The 15,698-nt window shown below is 40.7% G+C and overlaps 1 protein-coding gene and 1 long non-coding RNA gene across 2 annotated transcripts in view; one reads left to right on the top strand and one right to left on the bottom strand.

The window, feature by feature from the left end:
• LOC144683840 (adapter SH3BGRL-like) overlaps positions 1–6,018 on the bottom strand; it is a 59,080-nt gene extending 53,062 nt beyond the window's left edge. Inside the window, exon 1 of the mRNA XM_078547321.1 lies at positions 5,853–6,018. Coding sequence (XP_078403447.1) covers positions 5,853–5,897 — 45 coding nt within the window. The 5' untranslated portion in view covers positions 5,898–6,018. The remainder of the gene's footprint in view (positions 1–5,852) is intronic.
• Positions 6,019–11,463: 5,445 nt separating this feature from the next.
• LOC144683315 (uncharacterized) lies at positions 11,464–14,164 on the top strand. The gene is made up of 3 exons (XR_013577232.1): positions 11,464–11,600; positions 12,183–12,302; positions 13,970–14,164. It is a non-coding gene; the product is annotated as an uncharacterized LOC144683315 (long non-coding RNA).
• The last annotated feature ends 1,534 nt before the right edge of the window (positions 14,165–15,698 follow it).

The following is a 15,698-nucleotide window of genomic DNA, read 5'->3' as shown; positions in this document are numbered from 1 at the left end:
AGCTTGTTGTCACTGCACCCATCCGCTGTATATTACATAATTTCCTATCCATTCTATGTCCCCTGGAACTGTTTAATGCTGACAATGGGTGTTAAAAAGCAACACATCCAACTACATTTTTTTTAAACAGGGAAGCATGAGAAAAAATATTCAGCCCATCCATTGTGTTCCATTCTTTAATTCCTTAATTCAGGGTCTACAAGCACCTTCATTTCTCTTCTACTTTAGTGTCAAGATCATGTTCCAATATTCCCAAGATAAAAGCAAAATACTGTGGATGCTGGGAATCTGAAATAAAAGCAGAAAATGCTGGAAAAACTCAACAGGTCTGGCAGCATCAGTGGAGAGAGAAGCAGAGTTAATGCTTCGAATCTGTATGACTTCTTCAGAGTCTGAAGAAGAGTCATATAGACTCGAAACGTTAACTCTGTTTCTCTCCCCACAGATGCTGCCAGACCTGTTGAGTTTTTCCAGCATTTCCTGATTTTATTCCTATTTGTCCACTGCGTTTTCCCTTCCTCCTTCTCCTACCGTTATGGCATAAAAAGTAGATGGGATATCGGGTAATTTATTTTCTGTTCATTGTTATCTCCTGCAACTTGGTTTAATCAGCTTCAGGGTGGGTCAGAATGGAATTTTCCAGGATACCTTGTTCCTTCAATAGGCCGAGGGCATCTGAGCATTTGAAGCCTTTCCCCAGCTATCTAATGGCTGCTGGTGGGTAGGAACACTGGGATTCACGATGCTGATTTACAACTGTATAGGACAGACTCAAGCCAGCTGGCCTTTTCCTTTCCTGTGTTTTTGGACACACTTATATTTCCAGCCACCTTGAGCCCTACACTCAGGAACTCTCATCCTAAGTCTCTCGGGTTTGCCACCTTCAAAAGCCTCCTGAAGGCTGACCCCTTTGACCACATTTTCTATCTTCTCCCTCTTTCCTTCATCTTTGCTCCTACTTTAATCTGACTTCCATCTCTGAAGTATTTTAAAAGCACCATATAGATGCAAATTTCTTGCACTACACTATTCAGTTCCTTTTTAATAACCACTGAGCCAGATGACAATTAAGTGTGAAGATATTGCTCAAATAACAATTAATTCATTGCTTCCTTAGCTTATAATCATGCTCCAAGGTGCTCAATTCCTCATATTTGGAAAATACTTCTCCATAGCCTATCAACTACATTCATTCTTGAAAGGTTCTTTGTCATTTTGGTGAATGAATGGTGTCATGTTTGGAAACAACTGACACATAATTGAACAATTATATCATCACATTAACTATCATGTTTGCACTAAAGTAAAATTGTGTTTGTCAAGAATGCCACAACCTGGTGGTTCATCCTGCACTAAGCTATTCATCTGCCAGGAAAGCATTTTGAAGCAAGTTGCCAGAAAGTATGCCCATACCCATTTTGGACTTGGATCATTTCTTATATTCCTCCAAATGTTTACCATGCAATGTGAACACACTGAAGTCCCTTATCCTATCTTCATATCTCAACATCATAAGCATAAAAAAATGAGAGCAAGAATAGGCCATTCGACCCCTCTGAATCTGCTCCGCCATTCAATAAGATCACAGCTGATCTGATCTTGGCCTCAGTTCCACTTTCTTGCCTGTTCCCCATAACCTTCGACTCCTCGATAGGTAAAAAATCCATCTCTCTCAACCTTGAGTACATTCACTGACCCAGCCTCCACTGCTCTCTGGGATAGAGAATTCCAAAGAGTCACAACTCCCTGAGAGAAGAAATTCCTTCTCATCTCCATCCTAAATGGAGATCCCTTATGCTGCAACTATAACCCCCTTGTTCTAGGTTCCCCCATGAAGGAAAACATCCCCTTAGCATCTATCCTGTCAAGTCCCCCGGGCATCTTAAATGTTTCAATAAGATCACCTCTCATTCTTCTAAACTCCAATGAGTATAGGCCCAACCTTTCATCACAAGACAACCCCTTCATCCCAGGAATCAGCCTGCTGAACCCCCTCTGAATTGCTGCCAACGCAAGTGTATCCCTCCTCAAAGAAGACCAAAACTGTGTGCAGTACTCTGGGTGTAGTCTCACCAATGCCCTGTACAGCTATAGTAAGACATCCCCACTATTATACTCTATCCATCTTGCAATATAGGCCAACATCCCATTTGCCTTCCTAATTATTTGCACTACCTGCATGCTAACTTTTTGTGATTCATATATGATGACATTCAGATCCCTCAGTACTGCAGCATTCTGTAGTCTCTCTCCACTTAAATAACATTTTGTTTTCCTATTCCTCCTACCAAGGTGCACAATCTCAGATTTTCCCACATTATACAACATCTGTCAATTTCTTTTCCTACTCACTTAACCTGTATATATCTCTTTGTAAACTCTTTAGGATGGATTTTCCTCAGGCAACAGAAATTGGGACTGTTAGTAGGTCTGGAAGACACCACCAGGGAGAAACAGTCACTCTCTGAGATTTTAACAGGAGGATGGGGTGGAGGCCTTAATTGACATGGAGACAGGTTAATTTCCAATTAAGGGTGGTGGGTGGACTCTCAAAGCTGAAAGGCCAATCAGAGGCTTTCCAGCTGAGAAGAGCAGCAGTCTTTAATGGAAGGTAAGTAACAGAGATGGTGCTTCAACATGTCTGCTCTCCAACTTTTTTAAATCTTTAAGTGAAAAACAGATAAGCCACTGGGAGGGAGGAAGAAGAAAAGGGGGGAAGGAGGAGGTGGGGGGGAGTGTTTCTCTACAGGGCGACCTGTAGCTGAACCCCACCTCCTGAAGTGATCTCTAGGCCTGCTTGGAGTGCTGGAAAATATCAGTTGGACTCCTTTAATCGGCCTTAATTAAACTCTTAATGAGCCTAATTATCTGCCCTTCACAAAGGGAGAGGATAGCCCTGCCAGCCAACAAGCCCCCACCCACCTTCCATCTCAGAACCAGAGGCACCCACCTAGAGTTTCCCCCCTTTCCCTCCCTGTCCTCTACTGCATAAAAGGGGGAGGCTATTTCAACCTCTCTCCCCCTTTTTCACCCCGCAGGGAGGAGCTTTATTTAAAAAAAAAAGAAAAATAGCCCTGCCAATCCAAACCCACCTCTGCGATGATGACTGGTGCCAGGAGGGGCAGTGGGAAACTGACACACTGTCCAACGGATCCCATCCGCCTCTATTCCCATCCCTGGCTTGGTCAGAATATTCAGCCCTGTGTGTTCTCCTCAAAACCTGCTTTCCCACCTATCTCTGCATTTGGTTACCATACACTCAGCCCCCTCAACCAAGTCATTAACATAGATTGTGACCCTTGCTGGTCCATTCTTTCCCACTGCCTTTTTTTAAACAGCAAACATAACCTAGATTTAATTCTTTAGACTATCATCCCCTTAGACTATGCCCTGTTATGCCACAAATAAATATTCCAGCTCCCATGACAAATCACTGGCATGCGATAAGAAAGATTCATATGGTGCCATTCATGGCCTCAGGTCATCCCAAGCATTTCATGGCCAATGAAGTACTACTGAACAGTTGCCACTTTTGTTATGCAAACAAGTATGGCAACCAATTTGAATATTGTCAGGTACCACAAAGAACCATAAATTTAATCTGTTTAATTAGGTTGGTTGAGGATTTAAAACCCAAATATTGGGTTTAAACACCAGATGAATTCCAAAGTGCTTCTTCAGTTATTGCCATGGGATCTTCTACATCATGGACCCTCCGTTTCAAGTCTCATCTGAAAGATGGCACTTCTAGCTATGCAGCATTCCCTAAATTTTCACTGAAATTCCAGCCTAAATTATGTGCCCATGTGTCGAGTGGAGTTTGAGTCCACAATTTCCTGACTCAGAATTGATAGTGCTGCCACTAACCAAAGGCTGATAACAGCACTGTGCTTTTGTCCAACTTGCTTTGGTTGCATCCCATTCCATTTTGCTTCAAGTCTTTGAACCATCTGAACCTGACCATTACACTCACCTTCAGGAGTACACTGTTCACCATCTTAGACCCATCTTCTCCCTGTCCTAGCTAATTTACTGATAAGTTGTTCCTTCATTTCCCATGTTATTTCCCAAGCACCATTATATACAATGTTGCTCCATGTTAATTGTAGATGGAACATTGCTGGCAATGGAAACTGCTTTGTACAGCTGTTTAATCAATACTGATTGCAGTTTCACTTCGAGTCAGAAATCGTAGGTTCAAGTCCCATTCAAGAGACTTGAGCACATAATCCAGACTGACACTCCAGTGCAGTACTATATTGTTGGGAAATACCAACTTTCTATTGAGATATTATGCTGAAGCGCTGTCTGTCTTAGTTGGATTCTATTGCACTATTCAAAGAGCAGGGGATCTCTCAATATCTCAACCAATATTTATCCTTCAACCAGATTACTAAAACAGATTATCTGATTATTTATCTCATTGCTGCTTGTAGAACCTGAACGATGTGCAAAGTTGTGTTTCCCTACATCACAACAGTGACTACATTTCAAAAGTACATTCATTGGCTGTAAAGCATTTTTCTGAGGTTGTGAAAGGTGCTATATAAATGCAAGTTTGTTCTTTTTGTTGTGACAAAACTAAAATGCTACTTTAATTTCAACATCAGGTAGGTTTAAAATGAGATAATAAAGTATATAAAATGGACAAACTGACTCTAGACCTTTCACAAAATGTTTACTGGTTAAACAATGTTGAACGGTTACCAACAGATGCAGATTTTTTGTTTCACCTTTATAAATTTTGTAGATTACCCTAATTGCATAATGTCAATGTGCAAGAGAGTCCCATCTGGAGCTGAAGCCTGACTTCTGACCTGTAAAAATCTAAACCTGGAGGCTTGGAAAGCAGCAAGACTTTATCACAGCACATTTATTGCCCATCCATCCCGATCTCTGAGAATAAGACTCTGTCAACTGGCTTTTCCATTTTGTATAAACCTTTCCAAATTCCTCAAAGTCATGCTTTTCATTTTTGCAAGGTTCTAAAAGTTAAAAGGTCCCACCAGAGATCTGATTCATGTTTAAATTCCTGGTAATCGGGGTTAAATGTGTTTACAATAGATGGCAACCTGAACTGGAAGCTCTATATAGTGGAAAAACAAAACAAGCTATAGTCAAGTACATTGAAACTGGGGCATAGGAGCTATATGAACTGTTCAGAGCATGAATATATTATACCACTAAATTAAGTTGTATTATAATTACTGTACAACTCTGCAAAAGCTTGGCTTCAGGTCCTGTACAGCTGCCCCACGCCAGAATGACGGGAGACATCGGTGTACATGTTCTGCAGCCACTGAAGTTTAGATTGCCTGTTTAACATGAAATACTCAACCCCCTGAAAACCAGCAGAACGAAACACCGATCAGGGCCATTTAACCACAACCCCCACCGCCCCCCACCACACGCACATATAGTCTCAATCAACTGATAGCATTGTTACACTGGCAGAAGCAGGGGATAGAATTAAATGAAAATGAACATTGTCAATTATATTTAGATACTGCCATTTGTAAATGCAACATCGGTTCTGCAACAGATCAAAGCCATTCGGGAAATCCAACGCTCTTTAGAGACTGCCCAAGTAACTGTCATCAGTCCAAAAAAAATGTTTAGAGGGGGAGAAGTATCCCCAAATATTTAAGATTAAAACTACCGCCCCAAATGCTTGAACGGTAATCAGATTCACTTGCAAAAACTAACCCCAACCTCAACCAATCAACCCGCTGGGAAGAAAAGAAATTCGTTTCAATTAAGTTTCGCTCTTATTATTTGTTTCGTGGTTTTTTTTTTTGCCTGCACCATATAAAGGATAGTTTGTAAATTATTTCTATGCAGTATTTTCTTACCGCTTTAGAGCCAGAGGAGGATGCGATGAAAACTTTAATCACCATGGTTTAACCTGAACGTGTGACGGTGGAATGCCAGAAATGTAGCGGCCGCCAGCAGGAGAGCGAGAACAGAGAACACAGCAGACACAACTCTACTGCCCAGTGCGGAAACAGCAAGGTTCAAACAACATTCTCTAACATGAAATACTCAAATCCCGAGCAGCAACGCGAGATCATAGAAGCATAGATTCTTGGAATTTTACAATCTTAAAATTGTAGCCTTAAAATTATACAATCAGAAAATAATCGAGCCTTATACAGTCTTAGAATCATAGCTGTAATTATAAAATCTTAGAATTATAGAGCGTTGCACAACTTTACAAGCATAGCCTTAAAATTAGAGAATCTAAGAATGCAATTTTAGGATCATATCCATAAATGATAGGATCTCAGAATCATAGACTCTTATCCTTAGCGGATTAGACAATCATATCTTAAAATTAGACAATCTTAGAATCTTAGAGGTTTAGAATTATAAAAAATTAGAATCATAATTCTGACATTTTTGGCAATACTCAAGTTCTGACATTGTGGAATTTTAGAATGCTTTATAATTTTAGGATCTTATAACCATAGTCTTGAAATGAGAGAATCTGACGATCATAAACTAAGAATTATGAACCGCAAAATTCTGTTCCATAGATAGCACACATATGTCCTGTGCTACGGGTGTCATTTTGCATCCAAAATGATGTCCACAGATTTTACACACACTTCCAATACAGGCCACGCCAAATGCCATCTTGGGTAGGATGTTAGTGTTCGTTCAGGGAGAGTGCAACGCAAGTATTGTTACAATCCCAGCTGATGTTAATACTGGGAAAGTCAGATCCCAGAGTGAAACCTGGCTTTGTTTTTCTTTTCTGAAACTGTGGAAGAAAGTTACTGAACAAGTTCACAGAAGTTTACTGATGAACTTTTAACATAAAGAATAAAACATTTATTAAACCAGGAAAAATGAGCTAGTGTACACCAGACAAAGAGGTTGGAAAGGCCTCAATACAAACAACAGTAAATGAGTCAAACTCACACTATTCCTTTTATCCCAGCAGCACACTTACAGACTCAAAAACCCAGTGAAGATTTACCACCATCTTAACACCAAGGCTTCTTGCTTAGGCTGGCCCCGTTGCAAATCGTTTCCTTCGAGTGGATTTCTGAGCATTCACTAGATGCTTTTTCCCCAGTTGGTACCTCTCCCTAAGACACTCAAAACTGTATTCTAAACTCAGTATTTCTTCGAACACAGAGCATACACATTAGTTGCTTAAACTCAGTTCCTCAGCAGCCTGACAGCATTTCTTGTCAAGGAGCTTAGAACTCCTGTCTTCCCTCTCTGTCATACACACTCTGAACTTCTTTTCTGCCTTTCCCTATGTCTCTGCATGTCATTGGACCCTGTCGCTAGGCAACTGCACTGTTTCTTTCTACTTTGTGTTTTTTCCCAAAATCACTAGACTACTAACCCCTTTGTAACCCATCTCTTCACTCAAGGGTTGTAAAACCTCATTGAAAATGGATGTATACAAACACATTAAAAAAACCTGACATTTTTGCTAGGCTGCCCTCCAGAGTTCCTGGCACCAAACTCACAAAAAAAACTAAGTGAAACTGAAACCATATTCCACCTTTCTTAATACACAAATACAAATATAAATTAAACTTAAAGTTATACATTGTTCCTGACAGTATACAGAATAGGCAGATCTTGAAGCTAATCAGCATTCTCATTTAGGAGCTCAGTCTTCAAGCTAATGGTCTTTCTGAACAACAATCTTAAAACTGTAGCCTTAAAATTATACAATCAGAAAATAATTGAGCCAATTGAGCCGGAAAGATACTGACAAGGCCTAGTCAAAGAAAGCATTCCAGATTAGATGCTGATTGATTTCTGCTGGCTCTTGCTAAGTTTGCTGAAGTGGTTGGTAGTTTGTTTTGCATTTAAAGTTGATGAAGTCCACAGGGAGTGGTGTGGCAGGATATGCTTGGTCCAGACTTTGGGGATTTTGTTTAGACCACTCCCTTCCAGTTATGGATGCTGTAGTCTCCATCCCCAATATTTTACAGGATGGAAGGGAGAATGACAGAGGTGACACAGAGGCAAGTTGCTGGAGGAGGGAGAAGGAAGGCTTTTAGCCGGAGATCATATTCACTTCGAGAAGCACTCCCCCTACCTGAACATCAGTGAGGAAAAGTGCATCAGGTGTTTGCACTTAGCTAAAAACATGCCCACTGAAATCTTCTACCTGTGACAGCCACAACCACAGCCTCAGAACAGGGCAAGAACCACACTGTCAGTGGCTGTGGAAGTGACTGTGGCCATGAACATTTATGCATCTGCCTCCTTCCTAGTTGAATCAGATGATATTTGCAGCATCTGCCAGTTCGCCATCCACTATTGCATAAGTGGGGTGGGGGGAAGAGGGAGGGTGGTGGTTGGGGGGGTGGGGAGAGGGAGTGTGGTGGTCACTGAGTCCCTTTATGCAAAAAGAACTAAACACACCTTATTGTCTCTTCCCCGAGAGAAGCAGGCTGAGGGAGCACAGAGCTTCACAAGACTGCAATCTTCCCAATGATGCAGCGTTTCATTGACTGTACACATGTCACTTTGGGAGTGATGGATGTCAATTCTGTGATGGACCACAAGCAGAAGGAATTTCACCTCTTTAACATTTAGCTGGTGTGTGGCTATATTCAGCAAATCATTTGGTTCAATGCTGGGTTTCCTGGAAGCAGTCATAATACTGTCATTCTGCATTAATCCTCTATCCCATCAGTACTTCAGCTACAACAGCAAATCAAGGGGTGGGTAACAAGAGTTATCTGCTGACCACATGGCTTATGACTCCTGTGACACAGGCATGCACAGCATACATGTAATGAAAGCTGTGCTGCCACGCAAAATGTAATTAGGTAGGCCACTGGGCTGCTTAAGCAATGCTTCTGCCTCCTGAACTGCTCTGGTGGAGCCATACAGTATGTGGCAGAGTGGATATCAAGATTTATGGTGGTCCATTGCATCCTGCATAACTTTGTCATTCTGAGGGTATAGCCCTTGCCACCAGGCGTATGGTAAACAGCTGAAAAGGAAGAGAAGAGGAAGAGCATGATCATGGGGAAGATAAGTAGATAATCAACACATCACTTTACTCCCTGGGCTGTTCAAGATTGACTCAGCTGTCGGCGGTATCAGTAAACACAACCTCAATTCCCTATTCATCAACAATCCCACACCTTCCCTCCCCCTGTCACTGATAATCATAGTGACCTCTTGTCCACAATGCAGAAACTCTTTCGAGTTACCAACAGTCACAGATTGCAACTCTTTCGAGTACAATCACAGTTCTTGGTTTCCGGGAGTGGGACATGAACCCACAACCCTCTGATTCAAAGGCGAGGGTGCTATGGATCCACAATGCAGAAATGTGCACCACAAAACAAATATTCCAAACCAGCTTTATCAAACCATCCAATATCCCATTTTAGATCATTACAAATCACTGCTCAAAAAATTTTGCCCCATCTCTCTTTGGGTTCTTTTGCCACTTATCTTAGATCTGTGTCCTCTGGTTACTGAGCCTCCTGCCATTAGAAACAATTCCTCCACATTTACTCTATTAGAACCTCTCATGATTTTGAACAGCCCTATTAAATCTCCCTTTAACCCTTCTAGCTCGAAAGAGAATAATTTCAGCTTCTCTACTCTTCACGCAACTGAAGCCCCCCATCCCTGTATAATGTGTTTAAACTGCACATAAATCAAAGTCACACACAAGACAAGGATTTTATAATGGCAAAGCAAAAATAGCACTATCTCTAACCTGCAGTTGTAACTTTGCTTCAGTGCAGGCCAGTATTACACGACAGCAATCAGTAACCCACTGTTTCAGTTTTAACAATCTGCACCACACAGGCGGATGTTTTGCCAGCAAAGGTTGGCAACTAGCAAACACTCCTGTGTTATCTAGTTATTTATAGCTTTTAAACTTAAGTAAAATTATTTATTTTCATTAGTTTTCAATCAGAAAGACTCCTGAAACAAGTTTTTAAAAGAGCACTACTTGATACTACAGAAGCTATAGACAGCTTATCATTTTCATTTAGAAGCCCAAGACTGGTAACAAGTCACATTAGCTAATGTAGCAGGCTCATTACCAGTTTTGGACCAGGTGGTGCAGTTAGGAACATAGGCCAGGATTTTATGGCCCCGCCACAGCGTGTTTCCCCACAACGGATGCAGCGAAACATTTAAATCTCCATTCAGTTCGGCAGGACCATAATATCCCGTCGGGCAGGAGTGGCCATAAAATCCTGGCCATAGAAACAAGAGTAAGCAACTCAGTCCCTTGAGCCGGTTCTGCTATTCAGTTAGATTATGACTGGTTTGTTCAACCCAAGTTACTCCACCTTGCTCCTCAGCCTTGATATCCTTACCATATAAAAATCCATCGATCCAGTTGTTCCATCATCCACAGCCTTTCGTGTGAGAGGATTCCAGATTTCTAACATGCTTAATGTGTAAATGTGCTTCCTGGTTTCACTCCTGAATGGCCCAGGTTATGTGCTCTTGTTCCAGAGGAAATAGTATTTCTTGGTCTATCAATTCCTTTTAACATTTTAAACTTCTCAATAAGATCTCCGCTCAATCACATAGGTTCAAGAGAATACAGTAAAGTTTATACAGCCTGCTCTCATAATTGAATCCTCAAAGTCCCTGCAGTTTTAAAGACCTATATCAGGTCACCTCTAGTCTTCTCTTTTTTATAGCCCTAGGCTGTTTAACCTTTCCTGATAATTGTATCCATTCAGTTCTGTTGTCTATTTTAAGGATTTATGAACGTGGACTCCCACATCTCTTTACTCTTCCACAACTTGTAGTTTCTCACCATTTACAAAATACGCTGATTTATTTTTCTGAGATCCAAACTGGATGACCTCACACTTGCCCATATTGAACTCCATTTGCCATAGTTTTGCTCACTTATTTATTTTGAACAAGCTGTCCAGGAAACATGTAAAATGTAGAGACCAGCAAATTTTTACAACTTTTGCAGACAGTTGGATACTTGACAACCCAGTCTACTGCTTTCCCAACTAACAGGCAAAACATCTATTGCTCTCACATCATGTCTGTTGCTGAGTTCACCTATGTTAGATTCCTCGATAACGTATGTCGAATTGTACACAGTGCAGAGGATGTCAAAAATTTCGACAACTCATCTCATCAATAATCTAAGGTATACTTGCTGCAATTCCGTCAAGTGATGAATCAGTTGACTACAAATCGGGGAAGGAGAGTAGAAGAATGGACGATGAGTTCTACATAGCTCAAATCCTCGTACTCCCAGGTAGATTTCAAAGATGTGAGGAAACTTTAGCTTTTTGCCAAAATGGCCAAGCAGATTTGTGAATCTTAGCATTTTGTCTTTTATTGAAACCAATTTTTTTATTTGCCTGAAAATGCGATATAATGTTCCGAACAACTAGGCAGGTAAATCTAAAATGTACCAAGTAACATTGTAATATGTTGTTCTTGCTCCATTGACTCTCGTGAAGAGATTTGATGAAAGTTACAGAGTGGCTCAAAGTTCAGGGTGCCCAAGATTGCGGATACCATAGTCAAGAGCAGCAGCAGTGGCAATGACACCCTCCAACACAACTCCAGCAAGGATGAAGAGGGCACTCAAGGATGCAAATGCGGCCAGGGTAAATAGCTCCTCATTGATTTCCATTGCAAATAATTTACAAGACCTCAAATCGAAGCTCTATGGCTGGGTTTGAAATGTTCTAATATCCCCTTTCTGGAAGGGGGAAAAGTCTGCCTGAATGAAGATAGTCTGATTACAACAGCTCTCAGCCATTATGAACAAAAGGATGCTGCAAGGGAAAAGGAGGATTTGAATCGGGGCAAGACCCCAACTTCCTAGTCCCAGTTGGTAGCTGAGCCACCCCATCAGAACTGGAACCTTTGCCTTCCCAGTCCCGGGAGCAGATGAAGGATGAGGAGATGAGGAGGATGAAAGAAGAGAGGGAAACCCTCTCGCAGAAGGTGGAGAAGCTGGAAACTATGAACTTCAAGCTCCAAGCGCTGTACTCTCAAAAATCTTTTTTTAATATATTTATTTACATAACTGTGTGTACATTTATATAACTGATATTTTAATGTTACATAGTACACCTCTTCTGTGACTAATGCAGCATAGCTTTGATCAGAAACAGATGATAGAGTAAATTGGAATAGCGCAAAAGGCCTCTACTTAACGCTAATTATTTTTCATTATGTTGTAGCAAGTGTCAGACATGACTAGGCATGAAGATGTACCACCAACACCCCCAGAGTCAAGTCCCAATACTTTGGAACTTGAAGAGGCAACCAGTGATCAATGGTACACACTAATTGGTGGCAAGGTAATGAACCTTATGATTAATTTTCAAAACATTTGCAAATCATTGTTGGTTTAAGCAAAAGTCCTTTAGTGAAGATGAGTTATTATGACAGTAGGTGACTATAATGTTAAACATGCCTCCATTGCCTATGACTTAAGCCATTCAGTGAGACTGAACCATTGAATAGTCTGTCTTCATGTAGAGTCTGCACTTAAATTTATGTTCCAATTTTGCATGCAGACTGCTGGGTATGTCCCTGATTTCACTTGTGGGTGCAACGCAGGATGGTATTGGGATCCCAGAGAGAATATGGAATTCTGTACACAGCCAAAGGGTTAATTTGCTATTCATTAAGTCCCTAGTTGTTGCCATCTGCTCAGGGACACTTCGATCTGTGAGACATCATGCCCAGTGTTTATCAATGCTGGAGGTACTGCAAAGCCTCCACTCTCATCATGGAAGTTAAATTCTGAGAAAGGTGTCATGGCCAGAATTTATTTGTTTCCTTTCATAGCCCGTGATCAGTATGTTTGTGTAGAACGTTGTGTGTTTCTTACCCTTGGAGTGTGTGTGCCAATTAGATAATTTAGCAGCAAGCTATTATGAGTTTTAAAATAAAGAAAGTTATTTATTCTCACACAGTTTCCCCCAAATTAAACACGATGCCTCACACACATTCTCACACACACAAAGATTAGATACAGATGAAGGTAATATACTGTTACAGATTACAAATATCTCAGTCTCTGATTTACATTCCCATGAGGCAGGCATATAGTTTCTTGGATGGTCTCAATGCTTTGAAGTTGAAGAAAGGGATTGGTAAAGTGAAGGATTCTAGGTAGACTGTGAGGTTTCTTGTAGTTGAATTTCTAGGAGGCTGGTTCTTTGATGAACATTAACTGGAACGGGTTCAGGAGTTCTTCTCTCTCTATTAGGATCTCCCACTTTCAAGGCATTGTTGTTTGTTACCTTGGCTGCTTGGGTGACGTGCAGCTAATTTGATGGCTTTTGGTGGAACTCCTCTGGCTGAAAGCAGCTTCTTGCTGGTTTTAAAGGCAGACAAAAAATGGTTCTCTAATCATGTGACCTCCACAAGTTCAAAGTCCTTTTTTCCAAACAAAGGATGGTGTGCATGTTGATTCTAATCATCCTGTGATGTCATTTGATACCTTGAGATTTACCCAGCCTAGTTTGGATGAGGAAAACCTTCATAATAAAATGGAAGGCTGGTGGGATCCATTCACATCCATCTTACAATTATTGAATTTTGACACCCTATTTTCCCAGGGTGAAACAGAAAGAGTTGAGTCTTTTTGGTCTGATCCATCCTTAAACAAAGGGTAGTGTAAATTCCCTAGATGGCTGTGAATGCCTATCTTTAATTAGATATTCACCTGAGACTTAAATGCCAAAGGTCACATGATTTGCAGCAGCCATTTTAATAGTTTGTTTGTGTCCAGTTTAAAAAATTATTTGACTGAAAGTTCATGATATACAGGGAAAAGTCAAAGGTAACAATTCACAGGCATTTCTTATCTTAAATTGTTGTCAGATTTTCCAGTAGAGGTTCTGTGTTTCTAATCTACAAACCTCTCTCAGGGTACCTTTTTTCAAAGTCCATTTCCTACTGTGGCTTAAGGTTCAGATAATTCCAAGCTTAATCCTTTCCTCTCATTTTGTCAAAGCATGTTTCACGCATCACCTCCACACCCAGAGGCTAAGTGTAAAGTCTGTCAGAAAAGAGGTCAGAAAGATGAATAATTGTATCTCAGAGAAAATCCAAGATCTCAATAAAAGACCGAAATCTGGCAAAACATTTATCGTGTAAATAATGTTTCAGTGTGAATTTGCATTTTCTGGATAAAACAGATTCCAGCTGTAATTTACCCGATTTAACTGTGTTTTTCTTCCATCCCAATAAAATTTGAAAATTACAGTGCAATCACTATTTTCAGAGTCTTTGTTTTATTAAGCTGCATCAAACATTTGACTCACCCAAATCACACACACATATGTTTTTTCTTCGCTTGAGTACATAATCATGCTAATGCCCATTAATGGTGCTTACATACGAACATATGAATTAGGATCAGGAGTAGGCCACTCGGCCCCGGGAGTCTGCTCCGCCATTCAATAAGATCATGGGTGATCTGATTGTAACCTCAACCCTACATTCCTGCCTACCAGATTTTTTAATTGAATTCAAATTTCACCATCTGCCATGGTGGGATTCAAACCCAGGTCACCAGAGCATTACCCTGGGTCTCTGGAATAATAGTCCAGTGACAATGCTATTTTGCCACTGTCTCCCCCTAGTATCTACTGATGAAAGCTTAGGAGCCAATCATGACCAGTTCAACTGGTCAATTGGCCCAGTATTCCAATTTCCGGAGGACAACTGGCTCAGGTGGACCAGTTGAACTGGTTTTCCCATCTGGAGCATGCACCTGTGGTGTTCCAGTTACCACAGGCCCGCTCTAAGTTCTTCAAGTGTCAGATCATCCAGAAGGATATCCTGACGTGACACACAAAATCTTCCATGATATAGAAAGAGCTAGAACACCAAGGAATGCCGTGCATCTTTCTACAGTTGTCTGGTACTAAGATAGTTAAAGAGATACTAAGAGCAAGCACAAACCATCTTCTTCCAATAACCCAACAAAGAATTTGCTAAACTCTCAAAATAAATGGTAACACTATTGGATAATATTATTTGCAGCAGTTATACCTGTTTTGTGCACTAGAATTAGTGTGTTAAGCAGCATTCCCTCTCTGTCTGAAATGTATAATCTCATGCAATGATTTTATAGCTGGCTTTAAATTCCTCTCAAAATTCACAACGCTCATGTTTTGATTTTGAGAATTAACACAGTAAAAGAAAATCATAGTAAATAACATAAAATAAACCGATGTTAAGATTTACTGACATGACCCTGGATCGTCAATATACTTAACCACAAATTGTGGATCTGAAGTACCTGGTCTGTATGTAATTCACTGATAGCCTCTGTTAATAGGATGCAAAAGTCTGCAATCCTACTTGCTGCTCGTGAACCATTTCCCTTGATCCAGTCTGCTGAAAACTGCACTTTTAATGGCTTAAGAAATACTGCACATAACAAGAACACATATGCCTTCATTGAGTCAGGTCAGGTCCTTGTAGGTCAGTTGTTCTGCATGCATAAGCATGTCAATGAACTGGGAAGAAACATCCTTATATAGCCAGCTAAACATGTTCTTATCCTAATTGTGGCCAGCTAGCATATACATTTTCTGATTTGGGAAAAACAAATGACTACATCAAAGCCTCAGCATGTTACAGAAGGTCAATCGAGACATCTTGCGAAAGATGTTTGAGCACACTTCTGCTTCAAGCCTCCTGCAGAACAACTTATTTCCTGAAGAATTTTAAGA

The sequence above is a fragment of the Cetorhinus maximus genome, chromosome 8 (genome assembly GCF_964194155.1).
Source record: "Cetorhinus maximus chromosome 8, sCetMax3.hap1.1, whole genome shotgun sequence".
In the NCBI taxonomy this organism is placed as follows: Eukaryota; Metazoa; Chordata; class Chondrichthyes; order Lamniformes; family Cetorhinidae; genus Cetorhinus; species Cetorhinus maximus.
The sequence above is the reverse complement of the archived record's forward strand: the minus strand, read 5'-3'. Positions and strand labels throughout refer to the sequence as shown.